The sequence below is a fragment of the Panthera tigris genome, chromosome A1 (genome assembly GCF_018350195.1).
Source record: "Panthera tigris isolate Pti1 chromosome A1, P.tigris_Pti1_mat1.1, whole genome shotgun sequence".
Lineage (NCBI taxonomy): Eukaryota > Metazoa > Chordata > Mammalia > Carnivora > Felidae > Panthera > Panthera tigris.
The window spans coordinates 195,105,405-195,124,066 of record NC_056660.1 but is presented as its reverse complement, the minus strand read 5'-3'; the positions used below and the strand labels follow the sequence as shown (position 1 = coordinate 195,124,066).

The window sequence follows — 18,662 nt, the reverse complement described above, 5'->3', positions numbered from 1 at the left end:
ATGATCCCTAAGGAGCAGAAGGGGCCCGTGATGGCTGCCATGGGGGACCTCACTGGACCAGGTAAGGTGGACTCAGCCCTTGTGGGTTCCTCTGACCCCATCCTTTCCTGGTCCCAAAGGGCAGCCACGCAGGCCTATTGGCCCGAGGCCCGGGCAAACAGGTGTGAGTTCCAGGCCAGCCCTGAGGGAGTGCCTGTGGAATCTGCCACTTGGGCTGGGAAGTTTCCCGAAGCATTGGGAGGGGCCTTGCCCTGACACCCACACACCCAGGAGCTGAGATTGAATGCCCTAGACTGGGCCCTGGGCCCAACTAAGTCCTTACCTCAGCCCCGAGTTGAGCACTGAGGGCTCTGGTCCCAGATCCAGCCTAACCGTGGCCCCAAGCTCCCCGTACACTTGCCCTTGCTTCCTATAACTGTGGGTCTCACCGAGCCCCTGTGGCAAGAGACAAGGTGGCGGGGAGAGTAAGGCAGGCTGGCAAGAGCAGGCTCCCCAGGGTGACTCAGACCATTTCACTTAAAAGCCAGCTCACTCAATGAAGAAATCATCTAAAACACATGTGTATCACCATAGAAGACCCCTTCTGGAACTCTCCGCGTAATTCTGGAGTCTGTTCATTTGGCCTACGTCAGGGCATTTCAAGTATTTTAAAAAATGAATTCAGCCAAGTCCTAGCTCTCAGGCTTTAGTGTGAATGATAGTGAAGTGGTGTTGCGGGTTCAAAATGCAGAGTCCCAGCCCCTTCCCCCAGGGATTCTGATTCAGTGGACCTGGAGGGGGGCCACACATTCACCTTTCAGGCAAGTGTCCTGGTGCACGCGGACAGTGAACCGAGCTCCGGTAAACCCTCATCAATCGACACCACTGCGGTTTTGCCCCGTGCAGGGTTCTAAGAAGTATTTAATCATGTTGAATGACTTTTTTTTTTTTTTTAACGTTCTACTTATTTTTGAGAGACACAGAGAGACAGAGCGCGAGCAGGGGAGGGGCAGACGGAGGGAGACACAGCATCCAAAGTAGGTTCCAGGCTCTGAGCTGTCAGCACAGAGCCCGTCATGGGGCTGGAACTCACAAACTGTGAGATCATGACCTGAGCTGAAGTCAAACGCTTAGCCAACTGAGCCACCCAGGCTCCCCTAACCATGTCGTATGACTTTATATGTGAGTGGTCCTAACCTGTTTTGTGTGTTCTTGCCTCCTTTTGTTGGCATCAAGTTTTTCTTTTTTTTAACTTCATGATTTCAAGTGCTAAAATATGCCAACTTGGTGAGGTATTGATGCTCTAACTAGAAGAACCAGGCAATGCTTTATCTTCCCCTTTGTCTAAGTAGTTGCGGCCCCCCCAAATGTGGACACATGTCATTTATGCCAGACTGGAAATGTATACGTTGTTGACTATCGCTAGGGTATTAACGCAAGACAATTCTGAAACCAAAGAAAAGTAGAAAGAAAAAAAAAATCTCATAGTCTCACCATCAGAAGACAGCACTGTAAGGTGATGATGATGAAAACACTTACCATTATTATGTACTGACTCTGCATCAGATCCAGTGCTAAGGGCTTTTATGCTCTATGTTATACACATAAACAACAACTCTGTAAGTTAGATGTTATTGTCCCTGTTTTGTAGATGAGAAAACCGAGGTTCAGAGGAGCTAGGTGATCATGGATGTAGTAGTCAGTAGAGCTGAGATTTGACTCCAGATCTCTGTCTCCAGAGCCCTCTTCCTTACTACACGGTTGTACAAATAATACATCCATTTTATAAGATATTCAGACAAAACAGACATGAATGACTTTGAAAGTGAAAGTTCCTCGTAATGGGACCATCTGGAGATAACCACTGTTAGCATAATTGTGTAAATCCATTTTCCGTTCATATACAAACGTATTTATATAAACGCAAATACATGTGGGCTAAGTACTATACGCTGGGTTCTTTAGCTTGTTTTTTTTTTTTTTTTCCACTAGCAGCGTTCCAGAGACTTCTTTCCCTCCTGCTATGATTTCTCTCTCCATCCCCTCCCCCTGCTCCCCCAGCACATAACATATTCAGCATATTGGTACACACACACCTTACTGGCAGTCGTGAAGGCTCATCTCAGGTTGGACCCTTAGGAACAGAGTTGAAGATTCTCAAGCAAGTGACTTACTGAGGTTGGACTCTCAGGAGGAGGGAAATGACAGGAGGGGAATAGGGTGGGGGAAATTGCTAAGCCAGGATATGGGCTCATCTGTAGCCCAGGTTCAGTCTGACCTTGTGGGGGCTCCAGGCCCCCAGAGTCCACAGAATTCACCCTGCCTTCAGCGAGGGGGCTGTGAGCACTTCTGCTCAGCCAGGCAGCTCTCTGCAGAAGGGGCCAGTTGTGACACAGAGCCACTGATAAAGGACATCTGGGCAGCACCCCCACAACACTGATGCCCGGTTTTCACAATCTGAACCCTCACTGCCATAAACATCCTTGTATACATAACTTCAGGCATGCTTATTCAACTTTTCTCCCTAAGAATGAGAGCCTAGAAATAGAATTGTTTCCTTAAATTGATTTTATCTGTAACTTTTTTTTTTTTTTTACTGTCGAGGTCAATTCATCTGGATAATATTTGACAGTATGATGCCAGGGGACTTTTCATTATATATTTCGGTATAAATAGTCTTTCATGCTTTTAAGTATGCAGTACCTTTTCTCGTTAAAAATTAGTGTGATTTCCAGCCCTCCTCTTCCTATGTCCTGTATGTAGTCACTACTAATATTTGGCACGTCTCCATGCAGATTTTTCAATGTGTGCATCAACAGTACTTTTTTTTTAAAATATGAGTGCAATCCTAGAATACAGATTCTTCTGAAACTTGCTTTTTTGCCTCTCTTACCCTACAATGGATCTCTTTCTGTTCCTAACATGTAAAAGGTGCGCTCTCTTTATTTGCTGAAAGAATGAAAAAAATCATCAGCCTCCTTTTTTAAAAAGGCTGTTTGGATCCCATCGAGTGGAATGAATCACAGCACCTGCCTTGGCCTCGATGCCGCCTGGTGGCCACATCAGGCCTGTCTCCCCGTCCGGTACTATTCTCTTACACAACGTTGGCAACCTCTCTCCCCAAACTCCCAATGCCTCCTCCCCTATCCTCGTTCCCAACTGATGACCTTGCTTCCTATTGCACTGAGAATTACGGAACCAAAAGGGAACCTCTGTTCGGCGTTCCCTGTTTTTCTTCCCCACATGGTGGCTGACCTCTCCGTGCACGTGTCTGAAGCTACCCCTTCCAGTTGGGCACCAGATACCCTCCCTGCCCCTCTCTCCTGCCCAAGGACATTCTTCCATTCTGCCCTCTCTCTACTGCATTGTCAAAATTTCCCATCAGCCACAAAGCATGCTTTTACTTCTCCCTCTTAAAAACAGACAAACACCTCTTGACTCTACAGATGCCTCGGGTCCTGTAGAGCATAACTCCTCAACGTTGTTGTCTATACTTTCTCCCCTCCTCGCTCGCTGTCTTCAACATTTTATTAAGCTCATTTCCAAACACACAAAAATAGAGAGTGCAAATCTCCGTGGCCCTCCTTTCATTCCTGGAGTCCAAAGCAAAACCCAAAGAGCCTGTCATTTCATCAGGCTCAGGAGGCATCCAAAATAATGAAAAGAGGGGGGTCTGGGTGTCTTAGTTGAGCATCTGACTCTTGATTTCAGCTCAGGTCATGATCCCAGGGTGGTGGGATTGAGCCCCACATTGGGCTTTGTGCTGAGTGTAGAGTCTGCTTGAGATTCTCCCTCTCTCTCTCTGTCTCTCTCTCTCAAGTTGTTAGCAACTTTGGCTTGGTAACCAGTGCCAGCATCAACTTTCTTCAGTTTTCTAGTTTGTTTTAATGAGCATCCAAAGAAGGACCACTGTTTATTTGGTGGCCGCGTCTCTTAAATCTCTTTTAATCTACACCCTACCCCCCGCCCTCCCGGCCCTGTCTTCTTCTATTTTTTTCCCCATGTCATTCACTCCTTTGAAGAACCCAGGCCAGCTGCCCTATAAAATGTCCCACATCCTAGATTTGGTTCATTGCTTGCTCGTGGTGTGGCTATAATGTTCCCCTGTCCATTTTCTCGTAACACTTTCCAGTAAGATTTTCACACCCAAATACTCCATGGAAACTACTCTTGTGAGGGTGACCAATAAAAACCCCATGACAGTAAAGAGGACGGCCAGTATTCGGCCTTCCTCCTCCTCACTAAGCAGAAGCATGTGGCTTCGTGATCAACCCATCTTCCCCGAAACACTTTCATCACTTGGTTTCCAGGGCCCCACACTCTGGATTTCCTCCTGCTTCACCAGGCTCCCCTTCTCAGGCTCCGTGGCTGGTTCCTCACCTCCTCCGTCTGAATGCGGCAGGCCTGGAACTCAGGCTTGGGATCTTTTTACCCATTCTCACATCCCCAGTGATCTCATCCAGCCTTCCGGCTCTACATACCGTTTATAGAGCTGGAACACGAACCTCCGTGTATCGGATTTTAGAGATGGACAACTTTGGCCACGCTGTCCCCCCCGTATCCCTTTCCTGTCAGTGCCCTCACCACTCTGTCACTCCTTGCCTCCAAAAGCCTTCCCTTGTTGGGAAGGGTGTAACAGTGTTTGTTGGGCTCTGAAACCATTAAGGGTAGCCTGGAAACCCTCTCCATGGCTACGACGACTCATCCTAACTTTGAGAAAAAAAGCAAATGTAATAGTCTTCATCAAACAACAAAGACAATGACAGATACTGTTTGTAGGCCCACGATGCCCCAATTTGTATCTCAGGTCAGTTTGTCCCGTGAGCACTAGGCTCACATATCTGGTGCCCTCCTCGGCTTCTCCGTTTGGGTGTCGTCGAGGTTCTTCAAACCTTATATGCCCAATTCTGCAGACAATTAAGGGGATTTAAATATGGATTAGGGATTGTGTGAAATAAAAATGTGTTCACTCGCGCAGGTGGCGATCTCTTACTATTATTTAAATTCAAGTTAGTTAACATACAGTCTTGGTTTCGGGAGTAGAACCCGGTGACTCATCTCTAACATGTGACACCCAATGCTAACCCCAAAAAGTGCCCTCTTTAATGCCCATCACCCATTTAAGCCATCCCCCTCCCCCCTCCCCTCCTGCAACTTCAGTTTGTTCTCTGTATTTAAGGGTCTCTTATGGTCTGCCTCCCTCTCTGTTTTTATCTTATGTTTGCTTTCCTTCCCCTATGTTCATCTGTTGTGTTTCTTAAATTCCACATATGAGTGAAATCATGATATTTATCTCCCTCTGACTGACCTATTTCGTTTAGCATAATGCATTCTAGTTCCATCCACACCATTGCAAATGGCAAGATTTCTTTCTTTTTGATCGCTGAGTAATATTTCATTGTATTCCAATATACCATATCTTCTTTATCCATTCATTAGTTGATGGACATTAGGACTCTTTCCATACTTTGGCTATTGTTGCGAGTGCTGCTATAAACATGGGGGTGCATGTGCCCCTTCGAATCAGCATTTTTGTATCCTTTGGATAAATGCCTAGTAGCGCAATTGCTGGGTCGTAGGGTAGTTCTATTTTTAGTTTTTTGAGGAACCTCCATACTGTTTTCCAGAGTGGCTGCACCAGCTTGCATTCCCACTAACAATGCAAAAGAGATCCTCTCTCTCCGCATCCTCGCCAACATCTGTTGTTGCCTGGATTTTCGTGTGAGCCATTCTGACAGGTGTGAGGTGATATCTCATTACCGTTTTGATTTGTGTTCCCCTGATCATGAGTGAGACTGAGTATCTTTTCATGTGTGTACAGGTGGAGATCTTCAACTGATAAAACCAAGTCACAAAGCTTGTATAACTATGACTTCATTTTGGCTGAAAACTCATACATGAATAGGTAGTCTTTAAAAAAAGATATGAACGGACACACACCAAGGTGTTAAAAGTGGACATCTCCAGGTGATAGAAATGACATTTTTCTCTTTCCCCTTTATATCTGTATTTCCTAACTTTCTTCAATGCACATATATGCTATTTTTATAATAATAAAAGGCTATTTTAAAACTGAACGAACAGACGTCTAACACTGAACTCCTGATCTTGCCCCCTCTCACCCTCCTCCTGCCCTCCCCGCCTCAGTGAGCGGCTGTGCCTTCCTGCCAGTGGCTCAGGCCGGAAAGTACCCCTCCTCCCCTCGCATGGCTCACACCCATGGCTTACCGTTAGGAGATATCTACAATCTGACCATGTCTCACGGCTCCCACCACTGTGGGCAAAGAGCTGCCGAGGACATCCGTGGAAAAAATACAAATGGCCAGAGAACATCTGGAAGAACTCAGTTTCACTGGGTGTCAAACACATGCACATTAAACTCGGCGAGCTCATTTCTGCCCCCCAGGCGGGCTAAGATTCCGCGGCATGGTACTGGAGCTGCTCAGAGGAGGTCACTTGGAGGCTGGCAGCCCCGAGTGCCCTGAGGGTTTGGTGGTAAGAGCTCCCTCTGGCCTCTCTGAGCAGTCCCTTTGCTGGACCTGGGCAAGAAGCTGAGTGTGCCCCAGGACTTGATGATGGAGGAGCTCTCGCTACGCAACAACAGAGGATCCCTCCTCTTCCAGAAGAGACAGCGCCGGGTACAGAGGTTCACCTTTGAATTTCCAGCCAGCCAGAGGGCGGTGAGTTAGCCCCCACCGTGCTTACCGGGGAACTGAGGCTCGGTGAGCTTAGAGCCAAGCCTAGAGCCAAGCAGCGAGTCAGATGAAGACCTCTGGCCCCCGGGGAGCCCCTCCAGCTCCAGCTGGAAAGGCTGTGACGTTCCCATCGGCTCGAGCCCCTGACTTGCCGTGTGATCCTAGAAAAGCGTTACCTCTTTAGGCGCCTCTCCGTAGACGCAAAACGGAGAGCGGACCGGGCAGGGCGAGCTGTGGGGTGAGGAGGGCACTCTGGCTCCTACAAAAAGTGCTCTGGGCTGAATTGGCAGTGAGCAGGATTTAGATGAGACTTGGGCTTGACCTCAGAGAGAGAACACAGAGAGAGAGAACGGAGAGAGAACCTAAGAGAGAGAACTCCTTCTCTTCCTGCCTCTAGAAGAAGGAAAAGGCCAGAAAACAGTCTGCTGGTAGAGACAAGAACGGCTTATCCTCAGGCTTCAAGGAGTCCGCAGGTAGTTTCAGTCGCTCAGGGACATTCCACTCATACGCCACTCCATTTCTGGACTAGACAGGGGGTGACTGAGAGGGGACGATGTGACAGGATGCACAAGAGTAAAGACGACAAAACACCTACCTTCGCGAGGTGCCTGAGACAGCGCTAGCCACACACTTCACATGTATCATCTCATTTTATGCTCATAGGGCCCTGTGAGCTGATATTATCATCAGTACTTCCATCTCACAGACAAGGAAACAGACTCAGGAAGGTTATCTGGCCAGGGTCAATATTAGAATAGCATCTAACATATAGAGCCCATCTCCCTGTCCCTGGCACCGAGTTTAGCGTTCTACGCTATTAACTCATCCCCCCTACCCCACATCCCCGGGATGTGGGCGCTAAGATTATGCGCCCCTCCCTTTTTCGGTGTTGGGACAACCCTGGATCCTTGCCCCACTGAGCCTCCCTGCGGTCTATTTGTGCCCACAGCTGGTGGACCGAAGCGCCAAGGGGAAGGTGACGGGAACAGCGGGAACAGCGGAGGCCGGCCCCCTTCATGCCCAGGGGAAGGTGAGCGTGGAGGGAGCCCCTGGGAAAATGGGGGAGTTCGGGGGAAGGAGCCAGGCAGCTCAGGCCAGTCTGCGGCCTCTGAGCGCCCGCTCCTGTGCCCAGGTTGCCAATGGCCCTGAGGGGCAGAGCTGCAGCTCTGAGCTCCACATCTTCCGGGCCACGCCCGGGGGCCCCGAGGTGGCCCAGCCCTCAGCCTTCCCTGCGGAACGCCCCCGCAGCCCCAGCGCCTTGGCGCCAGGTGAGTTCAGCCCCGGGTCCTGGGACCAGGGCTGGGGGACCCAAGTGTGGCAGTGCTCCAGGGTGGAGCAGGGACAGTGCCCAGAGGGCTGTCTAGTCCACCTCCCTGACCCCCCACGCCCCTCCACAGATCTAACACAAGCCCAGGGAGGCACAGCAACGTCCCCAAGGTCACAAAGCCAGCCAGAGTCTACGCCCCGACTTGAGATGCCGGTCCTCCTTGCTTCCAGGGGTGGGGAAGCCTCAGTCCCCTTTGCTGGCGCAACCTTGGCATTACATCCCTCCCACTCCTCTACCCCAGCTCCAGACTTCCCTCCCCCAACCATATCCACCAGGTGGGCGGGCGTGGGGGCAGAGGGAGAAAATCCCCCCGGGTGCCCCAGCCTGCCTGCCTCCCACACGCCCTGCTCCACCTCCAGGCTATGCCCAGCCGCTGAAGGGCGTCCCGCCGGAGAAGTTCAACCACACGGCCATCCCCAAGGGCTACCGCTGTCCTTGGCAGGAGTTCATCAGCTACCGGGACTACCAGAGCAATGGCAGAAGTCACACCCCCAGCCCTGCCGAGTTTCGAAATTTCAACAAGTAAGGATGGATGGGCAGCTTGGGGAGAGGTCCCTAGGGGGTGCAGGTGCCTGGCACAACACAGTAGTGGCTGCATTTCCCAAGCCCTTGGACATGCCAAGCTCTATCTGAACACTTACACGTTGATTGAGCTCTTGCTAGAACTCGGTAGAACTCTTGCCTCAGCACATAGTAGGTCCGCAGTAAATGTACAGGGAGTGAATGGGTGAATGTGTCACACATCTCGGTTTCTGCACACAACAGGCTGGGGACGTGCCTCAGTGTTTTCTATTTCGCCAGTGAAGAGACCCACTCAGGAACACCAACAACCTGCCCACAGTCACGAGGCAAAGAGCAGGGCTGGGATCCAAGTCTGGGTTAGTCTGACTCCAGAGCCCAGGGTCTTATTCTCCCGCACTCCTGGTGCCACCCCTTTGATGGATATCCTCCCTAGGTGGGGGCCCTGGATCTCATTACTCCTAGATCAGCTCAGCCTTTTCTTCATGTTCATCAATGGTCTGGAAGAGGTCTAGAAATGGCTTGAGGCTCTGTCAGAGTGGGGGACGGCAGTGAAACGTTGGACAGCAGAGGTGAGAGCCACAGAAGAGTGGCTTGTACTATCTAGAGCATGGGGCCTCAACGTGGGCTTAAATGCAGACTCCTTGCTTAGCTGTGTGACCTTGGGCAAGTGACTTAACTTCTCTGAGCCTCCATTTCCCCGTCTGCATCATTACAGAATCTCTTCATAAGTTTGTTGTGAGGCTGGCATGAGAAGTCATAGGCAAAGTTTCTAGCAAGGAATAAGCTGTCAATAAACAGTAGCTATTGGTATTAGGAGTAGTAGTTACAGGCTGAAATGATGGTTGGAAAAGCTACTAGGGAGAACTGAAAGGGATAAACTTAGTGTGCTGACCTAGGGGCCCAAAGACAAATCATAGGAGTCAAGACAGGAGTCTGGCACTGGAGGAAGGCCTTGGGCTGGGGGATGCATTTCAACTGCAGTCGGCTTCTTCAGTCTGATGCTATTTCTGAAAAATGCTCCTCTGGCTTTGGCTGCATTAAAGTGAGAAAGGGGAGGGTCCACCGGAGGAGGCCAAGGTCCAGCTCTTCTGGCCCAGACCACATGCGGAGACCGTCTGACAACTGGGGGTGACCAGCACTGAAAAGAGACTGCTCAGAAGGGAGGTGCTTGCCCTCAAACAGCTGATAGCCAGGAGGGCCCCTACAGGAAGAATTGTGCCCAACAGGCACCGTGTGAGCCACGAGCCATTGGCAGACGTTCTGGGGTTTCTGCCAGGCGAGACTGTGTTCTCCCTCCTCCCGGGGCCCTCAGCTCCTGCCTGCCCAGCTATTTAAAACCCTCTGCAGACATTCAGTCCCGGGCGCCGGCTTCCAGGCTGGCCAAGTCGAGTCATAGCCCCATCTATCTCACACTGCAGCTATGACAGGCTGAAGCACATTCCCATCAGCAGAAGGAGGACCTTCGGGGGCCCTGAGCCCAGGCCCCGTCTGAGACAGAAGGGCCAACTGAGGCTAAGAAGGGGGGGAACAGCAGTGTTGGTGGCCAAGCTGTGCTCAGGATCCAGGGCTCTGGGCTTCTAGTCAAGGGCCGAATCGTGAGGCCTGTGCAGCTTGGAAACTGCCCAGCCTGTTCCCACAGGGCCTGGCTGTTGCCGCCACAGCCGGGGTGGTCCGGGCAGAAATGCTATACTGGCTGGAACCCAGGCCCTGGCCTGCGGTCTGCCTTTCTACCCCCGGGGGGCAAACACTCCCCCATTCCCATTGGTCCCGGGCTTCGAGGAAAACACTACACAAGCAATGCTTTTTAACTTGTCTTAAAATGAAAAAAGTTTAAAAATAACATACTTATATTCTCTTAAATAAAGACACACACACACACACACACACACACACACACACACTACAAATAGAGGGCCTTTTGTTCACCATCCTCCAATCCCAGTTCCCTTCCCAAATGGAATACCGTTGTCAGGTTGGTGTGTGTTTTCAGATCATTTTCTACCAGCAGCTACATTCCGATAGGGGATGGGATTGTTTTATGTATAGTGGGCATTTTAATACTTTGTATTTCATCATGGAACTTGCTTGCCTTTTTGACTCAACAGCATGCTTTTGAAATCTATCCTACATAATACAAACAGATCTTTTCATGCCTTTTAAGCTGCTGTATGGTATTCCACCATGTGAATATACATTTGTCTTGTCCATTTCTCTGCTGTGGACATAGGGGCTGTTTCTGGTTTGTCACCAATCACTGCTTGTATCCGTTTGTCTGTGCACGTGCCTTCCTAAGCCGTATGCTCACACGTGCAATTGCTGGTTGACAGAGTTTGCACATGTTTAGGTGAAAAAGATCCTGCCAAATTGTCCTCCAAGGGAGCAGCACCAATTTACCCTCCAACCAGCAGTATCTAAGTGAAACTTTGCCCCCACCGCCTCATCAACTTTGCCCCCTTATCAAATTATTTCTTCCTACCAGTCTTATGGGTGACAAATGGTGCATCTCTTTTATAAACTCCAAGCAGGCTCTGCACCGGCAGCTGGGACTTGAACTCACAAACCATGAGATCATGACCTGAGCTGAAATCAAGAGCCGGTTGCTTAACCAACTGAGCCAACCAGGGGCCCTTCTCAGTGCTCTTTCTAATCCTCTCTCCCCTCTCTAATTCTCCCCTGTTCTAAGGGGAGATGAGCAGAGCAAGGAAAAACCCCATTCCAGCTCTTTTGGCTTCTGGAGCTTAATACTTAAGGGGTACCTAGAGTTTTGTCTGGGAGCAGCCAATTCTAGCTTTGAAAATTTCATTCCCATTCCCAAGCAACAAGCCATCCGCACTAGAAGGAGACTGGGGAATGGGCAGAGCCAGAGAAACCTGTTAAAGACAGTACAAAGCCTGGTATAGGTGGGGAAATGGAGGGAGGCACGGAGGGGGCCCCACATCGTGACCCGCATGTCAGTGCTCTGCCATCCCTCTCCCACACAGCCCACCTCTTCTGCTGCTCTTCTCTCCCCAGGACCCCGGTGCCCTTTGGAGGACCCCTGGTTGGGGAGACTGTTCCCAGGGCAGGCACCCCCTTCGTCCCGGAGCTCATCAGTGGCTTAGAACTCCTCCGTCTCAGACCCAGCTTCAACAGAGTGGCCCAGGGCTGGGTCCGCAACCTCCCCGAATCTGAGGACCTGTAGCCCCAGCCTGAATATTCAATTCCCTTATCTTGGTGTCCGGGTGACATCTTGGAGCCAAGACTTGGGGACAGTCCCTAAATGGGGTGTGTTTCCAAATTTCCCGGGGATGATGTTTTGAACACAGATTTCTGGCCTGCCCCAGACTTGCAGCATCAGAATCTCCTGAGTCGGGGAATCTCTATTAGTAACCAACACTCCCAGGAGACTCCAGTGAAACTCGTCCATGGTTTGTGTCTTTAGGAATCCAAGCCACCAATGAATTCACATCCATGCCACCACCCCTCCCTGCTCGTGTACTCCAGCTTACACTCCTCCGGCGACAGGGAGCTCACTAGCACCTGTTTACCTGTGGATAACTCTGATAACTAGAAAGCTTTTCCTTTTATTGAGATGCAGTTGGCCCTCATTCATGTGCTAAACATTTGCTACTTACCTACTATGCACTGGACACCCTGCCAGCCCCAGGGAGAGTGTGTGGCGAATAAGCCCAGGCCGTGGCCTAGAGGAAGAGAGGACAGTAGGGAAGATAGCTTTGGAAAGCAGTAAATCGTGTTAATTTTCCCTACAGTATACTAACTGGGGAATAAAGTGCCGTGAGGCAGAGGAGGGGGTCCCTACCCCTGGGTGTGGGGTGGGGTTCTGGGCCACTTCTCAGAGACTTTGAGTGGGACCCCAGAAGAGGAGTGAGAGCCGTCACGGGAAGAGGGAGTGATGGGGAGGGCATTCCTGCCGAGTAAACCAGCACATGCGAAGTGCGGAATTGTGCACAGGTGGAGGTATTCTGGAGAAAGGAGAGGGCTGTGTTGGAGGGGTGAGGGCCACCGTGGGGCGCACTCTGCTAAGGAGATGGGGGCGGTTTTTAAGCTGGGGAGTGATGGGTCTTGCTAAGTGGGGCAAAGACTGGAGAGGACTGAGGCCGGGAGCCAGGAAGCCTACAGAGAACAAGGTCTGGACTAGGCAGGGGGCCATGGGGATGGAAAGAAGGGGCACGCCTCTGGCCACCTTCTAAGACAGGTGCAATGTGGGGCACCTATAAGGACTCCTTCTTTCTTTTCTCCTTCTGCTCACCATCCTGAGCAAGCCTCAGGGTAAGTCATGTCCTAGTTTCCAGCAGGGGTAGTTCAAGGGCTGTGCTCTAGGTCATTCGGAAAAGGAAAGAAAGGAGTGCCTCTCAGTTCAAGTGATGATGGGGAGGACAATGATGACGATGGTGCTGGTGGCTGCTTTTTATTGGGTGCCTCAGTGCTTGGGCTGGTAGTAGACTCTTCACATGTCCTATTTCTTATTTTCAGTACAACCCTGAGGAAAAGGTATGGTCCCATTTTACAGATGTGGATATCCAGGCTCAAAAGAAGCAGCTTGTTCAGGGACAGAGCTAAAATGGGAATCTGTCTAATTCTAGTGGCTCTCCCTTTTCACTGCACTGGGTGGCCAGGCCAACGCCCACTCACTCTGAAATCATCAAAGCATGGTGTCCCGCCTTAGGGTTTAGAGGTAAAAAGTGCACGCTGGGTAGTCAGACCAGATGAACTGCTACTGTTAGCTGTGTGAACTTGAACAAGCCATTTCTCATTGGTGAGGCTGTCTCTCCCCCCCTGTAACACGAGGGCAAGACGAAAAGCCCTGTGTAAGGTTGTTGCGAGCACAGTGATGGCCACATACCTAAGAAGCTCTCAGTCATTCTTAGATTCCGTGCAGCCCCTGCTCTTGACTGGAAGAGATGTTTTTGTAGCAGATGCAGCTTGAGAAGTTGTCTGCGAGAGACCATTGGGGTCGGTAAAGCTTAAGCCTGAAGGAAAGCCTCTGATCACTGCAGGGCTTCCCTCTGGACATGAATTACCTCCTCACCGCCCCCCCAACCCCCCACCCCCACCCCGCCTCCTTCTGCCTCTTCCCTGACTCCCTCTCTTGGGGAGATGAGAAGGTGAGAAATCCAGCTAATTCCCAGGGTGCATGGGATAGTGGTTGCATTTTGTTCTGGACTTCTACTTCACCCCACACATTCTCAAGGGGCCAGCAGCCCATTAGACTTGCTTGCAATTAACGTGTTGTCTTGAGTTTGGGGGCTGCTGTTTAAAGCCATGTTTGCACGAGCTGAAAACCAACCATTAAAGTGTCTGCCTCTGCTGTGTCCTGGAGGGTGATGGCTGCCACCCAGCTCCAGGAGAGGAGAGCCTAGCGGAGCCGGCTGCTCCCAAAAGCAAATTCTCACTCTTTCTTCTTCTGATAATATGACTTTCACTGATGTTGTTGAAAGAAGAAAGATAAGAAAGAAAGAAAGAAAGAAAGAGGAAGGAAGAGAAAGAAAGAAGGAAAGAAGGAAAGAGAAAGAAAGAAAGAAAGAAAGAAAGAAAGAAAGAAAGCTTTTTAAATAAATAAATAAATAAATAAAATGTGAAAAGATTTGCCCACATAGCTCCTCCCACGCACACAGATAGACTTTCCCAGCCTCCTGCATTCTGCCTGATTCCCACATACTGGAGGTAACCACTGGTAACAGTGTGGACCTTGTAGAATTCTAGAATTACTTGAACCGGTATACTTGATGCATAGGTAACATGCATAGGAAACATGGATGCATAGGTACAAAAATATGTCTTTAATGGGATCATACTATGTGCATTATTCTGTATTTTGCACCTTTATTCAACAGTAAGTAAAATTTCGATCCTGAAAAAGCAGGCCATTTAGCCTTTCATGTAATTTGTGGGCCTAGGAAGCCCTTCATATAAAATCCTATTCTTTGCTCATTCACATAAAATTCTGTGCTTTTGGCTGTTTTGTTCCTTACATAAATAAAATCGCACAGTGATATAGAAATGGCACAGACGGAGCATAGCCACAATGTCGGGAAAGCAGCCATTAGATCCTGCAGCTGTGAAGGTAGGTGAGCTGCAGCTACAGGTAACATCCAGAGACTAATGCACCTTGGAAACAAAATGGCAAAAGCAAAGGAAGGAAGATACAAACATAGATGTTTGCTGATGCAAGGAGGTGTTAATGTAAAAGTCAGGATGGTGTTAAATTCGGGATGAAAGAGAGGGTGGTGATCAGAAAGGGACACATAAAATGCTTCTGGGGACAGTTGGACAATTTCTGCTACAATTTGGGTGATTGTTACATAGGTGTTCACTTTAGAATATTTAGTTGTACGTCTGTGTTTTATGTACTTTTTCTGTACATGTGTTAGGTTTTACCAAAACAGTCCCTCTTTTTAAAAAGGTAATGGGCAAGGGTGCGTGGGTGGCTCAGTTGGTTGAGCATCTGATGCTTGATTTCCGTTCAGGTCATCATCTCACAGTTTGAGATCAAGCCCCATATCAGGCTCTGTGCTGAGTGTGGAGCCTGCTTGAGATTCTCTCTCTCTGCCCCTCTCCTTCACTCATTCTGTCTCTCTCTCTCTAAAAGAAAAAGAAAAAATAGTTAATGGACAAATCAATGGTAGATCAGATGTACTGAAGGAAGAATTAGTGAACCAGATGTGCCCATAATGCTTCATAGAGAGGTAAAGAGAAAGTATGAGAGAGAAATTAAAAGACATGGAGAATAAAATGAAAATGTCCAACAATACTGACAGGAATTCCAGAATGTTTTAAAATGACTGGGGTTTGGGGCGCCTGGGTGGCTCAGTCGGTTGAGCGGCCGACTTCGGCCCAGGTCATGATCTCGCGGTCCGTGAGTTCGAGCCCTGCGTCGGGCTCTGTGCTGACAGCTCGGAGCCTGGAGCCTGTTTTGGATTCTGTGTCTCCCTCTCTCTGACCCTCCCCTGTTCATGCTTTGTCTCTCTCTGCCTCAAAAATAAATAAACGTTAAAAAAAAATTTTTTTTTAATGACTGGGGTTTTCTCAGATTTGATAAAAGGACATAAATTCACACAATTCTCACCCTATCATGAGAAAGGATATTAAATCCACACTTAAGAACCATTATGGGGCACCTGGGTGGTCCAGTCGATTAAGCATCCAACTCTTAATTTTGGCTCAGGTCATGATCTCATGATCATGGGATCGAGCCCTATGTTGGGCTTTGCACTGGGCATGGAGTCTGCTTAAGATTCTCTCTCTCTTTCCCTTTGTCCCTCCCCACTCTCTCTCTCTGTCAAAAAAAAAAAAAAAAAAAAAAAAAAGAACCATTGTAGTGAGGGGCACCTGGCTGGCTCAGTTGGTGGAGTATATGACTCTTGATCTCAGGGTCATGAATTTGAGCCCCATGTTGGGTGTAGAGATTACTTAAAAATAAAATATTAAAAAAATTTTTTAAAGAACCATTGTAGTGAAACTGCAGAACTCCAAAGTCACAGAGAAATTTCAAAAAAGTTGATATTGCCTACAAATTACCCAACACAAAAGCTAGGTTACCTACCAAAGAGTATTTAAAATGACAGCCATAATAGAAAAACATCTTCAAGAAGTGAGAGCAAAACAAATTCATTTTTAGACAAATAAGTAGTGAGAGAATTTCCCACTAACCTCTGAAAGAGCAAAAGAACATGCTTTAGGAAGGATCCAGAATAAAAGTATAGAGTCTAAGAAGCAATGGTGAGCAGAGAAATCAATTCAATAGACAGCAGGAAGGATGAAAAACAAACAAACAAACAAACAAACCAGCAATTAAAGGGACATGATATAAGGTAGTATAAATACATTCAAATATATCAGTTATCACAATAAATGTAAATGTGTAAAATTCACCAATTTAAAGATAACAGTTTAAGTCAAAAGTAATTCCAGCTCTACGCTTTTCACAACAGCACTCCTAAAACTACGACACAGTAGTAAAATAAGAAATGGAAAAGGATAAACCAGTTAAATACTACCCCAAAGAAATGTGTTCCAGCCATATTGACATCAGACAAGGAGACTTTCAAAGAGCATTATTGTGATAAAGAGGATCCTTACATAAGGATATAACCAAAGTCATAGTGGAAGATTTAACACAGTTCTTTTAATTATTGATTGGTTATCAGAGTAGGGAATATAGGAAATTTGTACAATAAAATTAAAATGTAGAATACTGCACTGCCAAATTAGAGAATACTCACTATTTTTTTTTTTTAATTTTTTTTTTCAACGTTTTTAATTTTTTTATTTTTGGGACAGAGAGAGACAGAGCATGAACGGGGGAGGGGCAGAGAGAGAGGGAGACACAGAATCGGAAACAGGCTCCAGGCTCCGAGCCATCAGCCCAGAGCCTGACGCGGGGCTCGAACTCACGGACCGCGAGATCGTGACCTGGCTGAAGTCGGACGCTTAACCGACTGCGCCACCCAGGCGCCCCGAATACTCACTATTTTTAACTACTATGAAACACTTTATAAAATGAATACACAAAATTCAAAACTTCCATGCATCAAAGGACACTATCAAGACAGTGAAAAGACAATCTACAGAATAAACAGTTATAAACTCGAAGAAAAAATAAATATCCATGCATCCACAATAAATTATTGAATAAATAAATAAATGGGGAGAGAAAAGACAAGTCTTCTTTTTTCCCCACAAAAGACTTCCAAATAATGTATGTAGAAACCTGTCCTTCAGGAGGTGGAATGTAAAACCCATCCTATTGATTATAGATTGGACTTACTGACTTGCTTCCAAAATATAGAGCATAGGAAGGGAAAAACAGTAAATTTACAAAGGAGAAACCTGGAAGACATCACCTTAACCGAGTAATCAAGGTTAACATCATCAATGATATAACATGATAAGGGCACTTCTCCTTGAGATATTTTCCCCCAGATCTATAACCCCAGGCTAATCACGACAAAACATCAGACAAATTCAAGTCAAGAGAGGCTGCAAAATAGCTCACCAGTACTTTTCTGTAATGTGGTAGACTGGGTTGGATTCTGGAACAGAAAAAAGGATATTAGAGGGAAAAATGGTGAAATTCAGATAAAGACTTAGTCTAGTTAATAGTACTATACGAATGTTTATTTCTTGGTTTTGACAAAGATACCATGGCTATGTGAGACATTACCATTAGGGGAAGCTAGGTAAAGAATAACAACTCTCTGTACATCTTTGCACCTTTTCGGTAAACCTCAAGTTATTCCAAAATAAAGTTTTAAAACTAAAGAAAAAAAAATCCCCAAAAGAAAACTCCAGACCCAGATGGTTTCACTGGTGAATTGTATCAAATCTTTAAGACAAAACTAATAACAATGTTACATAAACTTTTTCAAAATATAGAGGAAGAGGTAACATTTCCAAACATATTTTACAAGGCCAGAAGAAACTTGACAAAGACATTACAAAAAATTCAAGACCAATACTTCTCATGAACATAAACACAAAAAACAGTATATAGATAGATAGATATAGATATATATCTATATATAGATATATAGATACAGATAGATAGATATCATATATAGATATATGTTATGATACATTATGTCCATGTTGGGTCATAGGGCTTCAAATGGTGATGGTGGTCAAAAGGTACAAATTTCTTTTTCTTTTTTTTAAATATAATTTATTGCCAAGTTAGCTAACATACAGTGTATACAGTGTGCTCTTGGCTTCAGGAGTAGATTCCCAGGATTCATAGCTTATATACAACACCCAGTGCTCATTCCAACAAGTGCCCTCCTCAATGCCCATCACCCTATTTTCCCCTCCCCTGCACCCCTACCCCGCCCCCCCCCCATCAGCCCTCGGTTTGTTCTCTGTATTTAAGAGTCTCTTATGTCTTGCCTCCCTCTCTGAAACTATTTTTCCCCCTTCCCTTCCCCCATGGTCTTCAGTTAAGTTTCTCAAATTCCACATATGAGTGAAAACATAGGATATCTCTTCCTCTGACTGACTTACTTCACTTAGCATAATACCCTCCAGTTCCATCCACATTGTTGCAAATGGCAAGTTTTCATTCTTTCTCAAAAGGTACAAATTTCTTGTTACAAGTTAAGTAAGTTCTAAGGATGTAATGTATAGCATGGCGATTATAGTTAATG

At 47.3% G+C, this 18,662-nt stretch overlaps 1 protein-coding gene across 1 annotated transcript; it reads left to right on the top strand.

The window, feature by feature from the left end:
- MYOZ3 (myozenin 3) lies at positions 1-11,704 on the top strand. Its single transcript, XM_042960110.1, has 6 exons — positions 1-61; positions 6,505-6,659; positions 7,624-7,677; positions 7,807-7,942; positions 8,361-8,523; positions 11,536-11,704. The coding sequence occupies exons 1-6, from the start codon at positions 1-3 to the stop codon at positions 11,702-11,704; spliced, it is 738 nt and encodes a 245-aa protein (XP_042816044.1).
- The last annotated feature ends 6,958 nt before the right edge of the window (positions 11,705-18,662 follow it).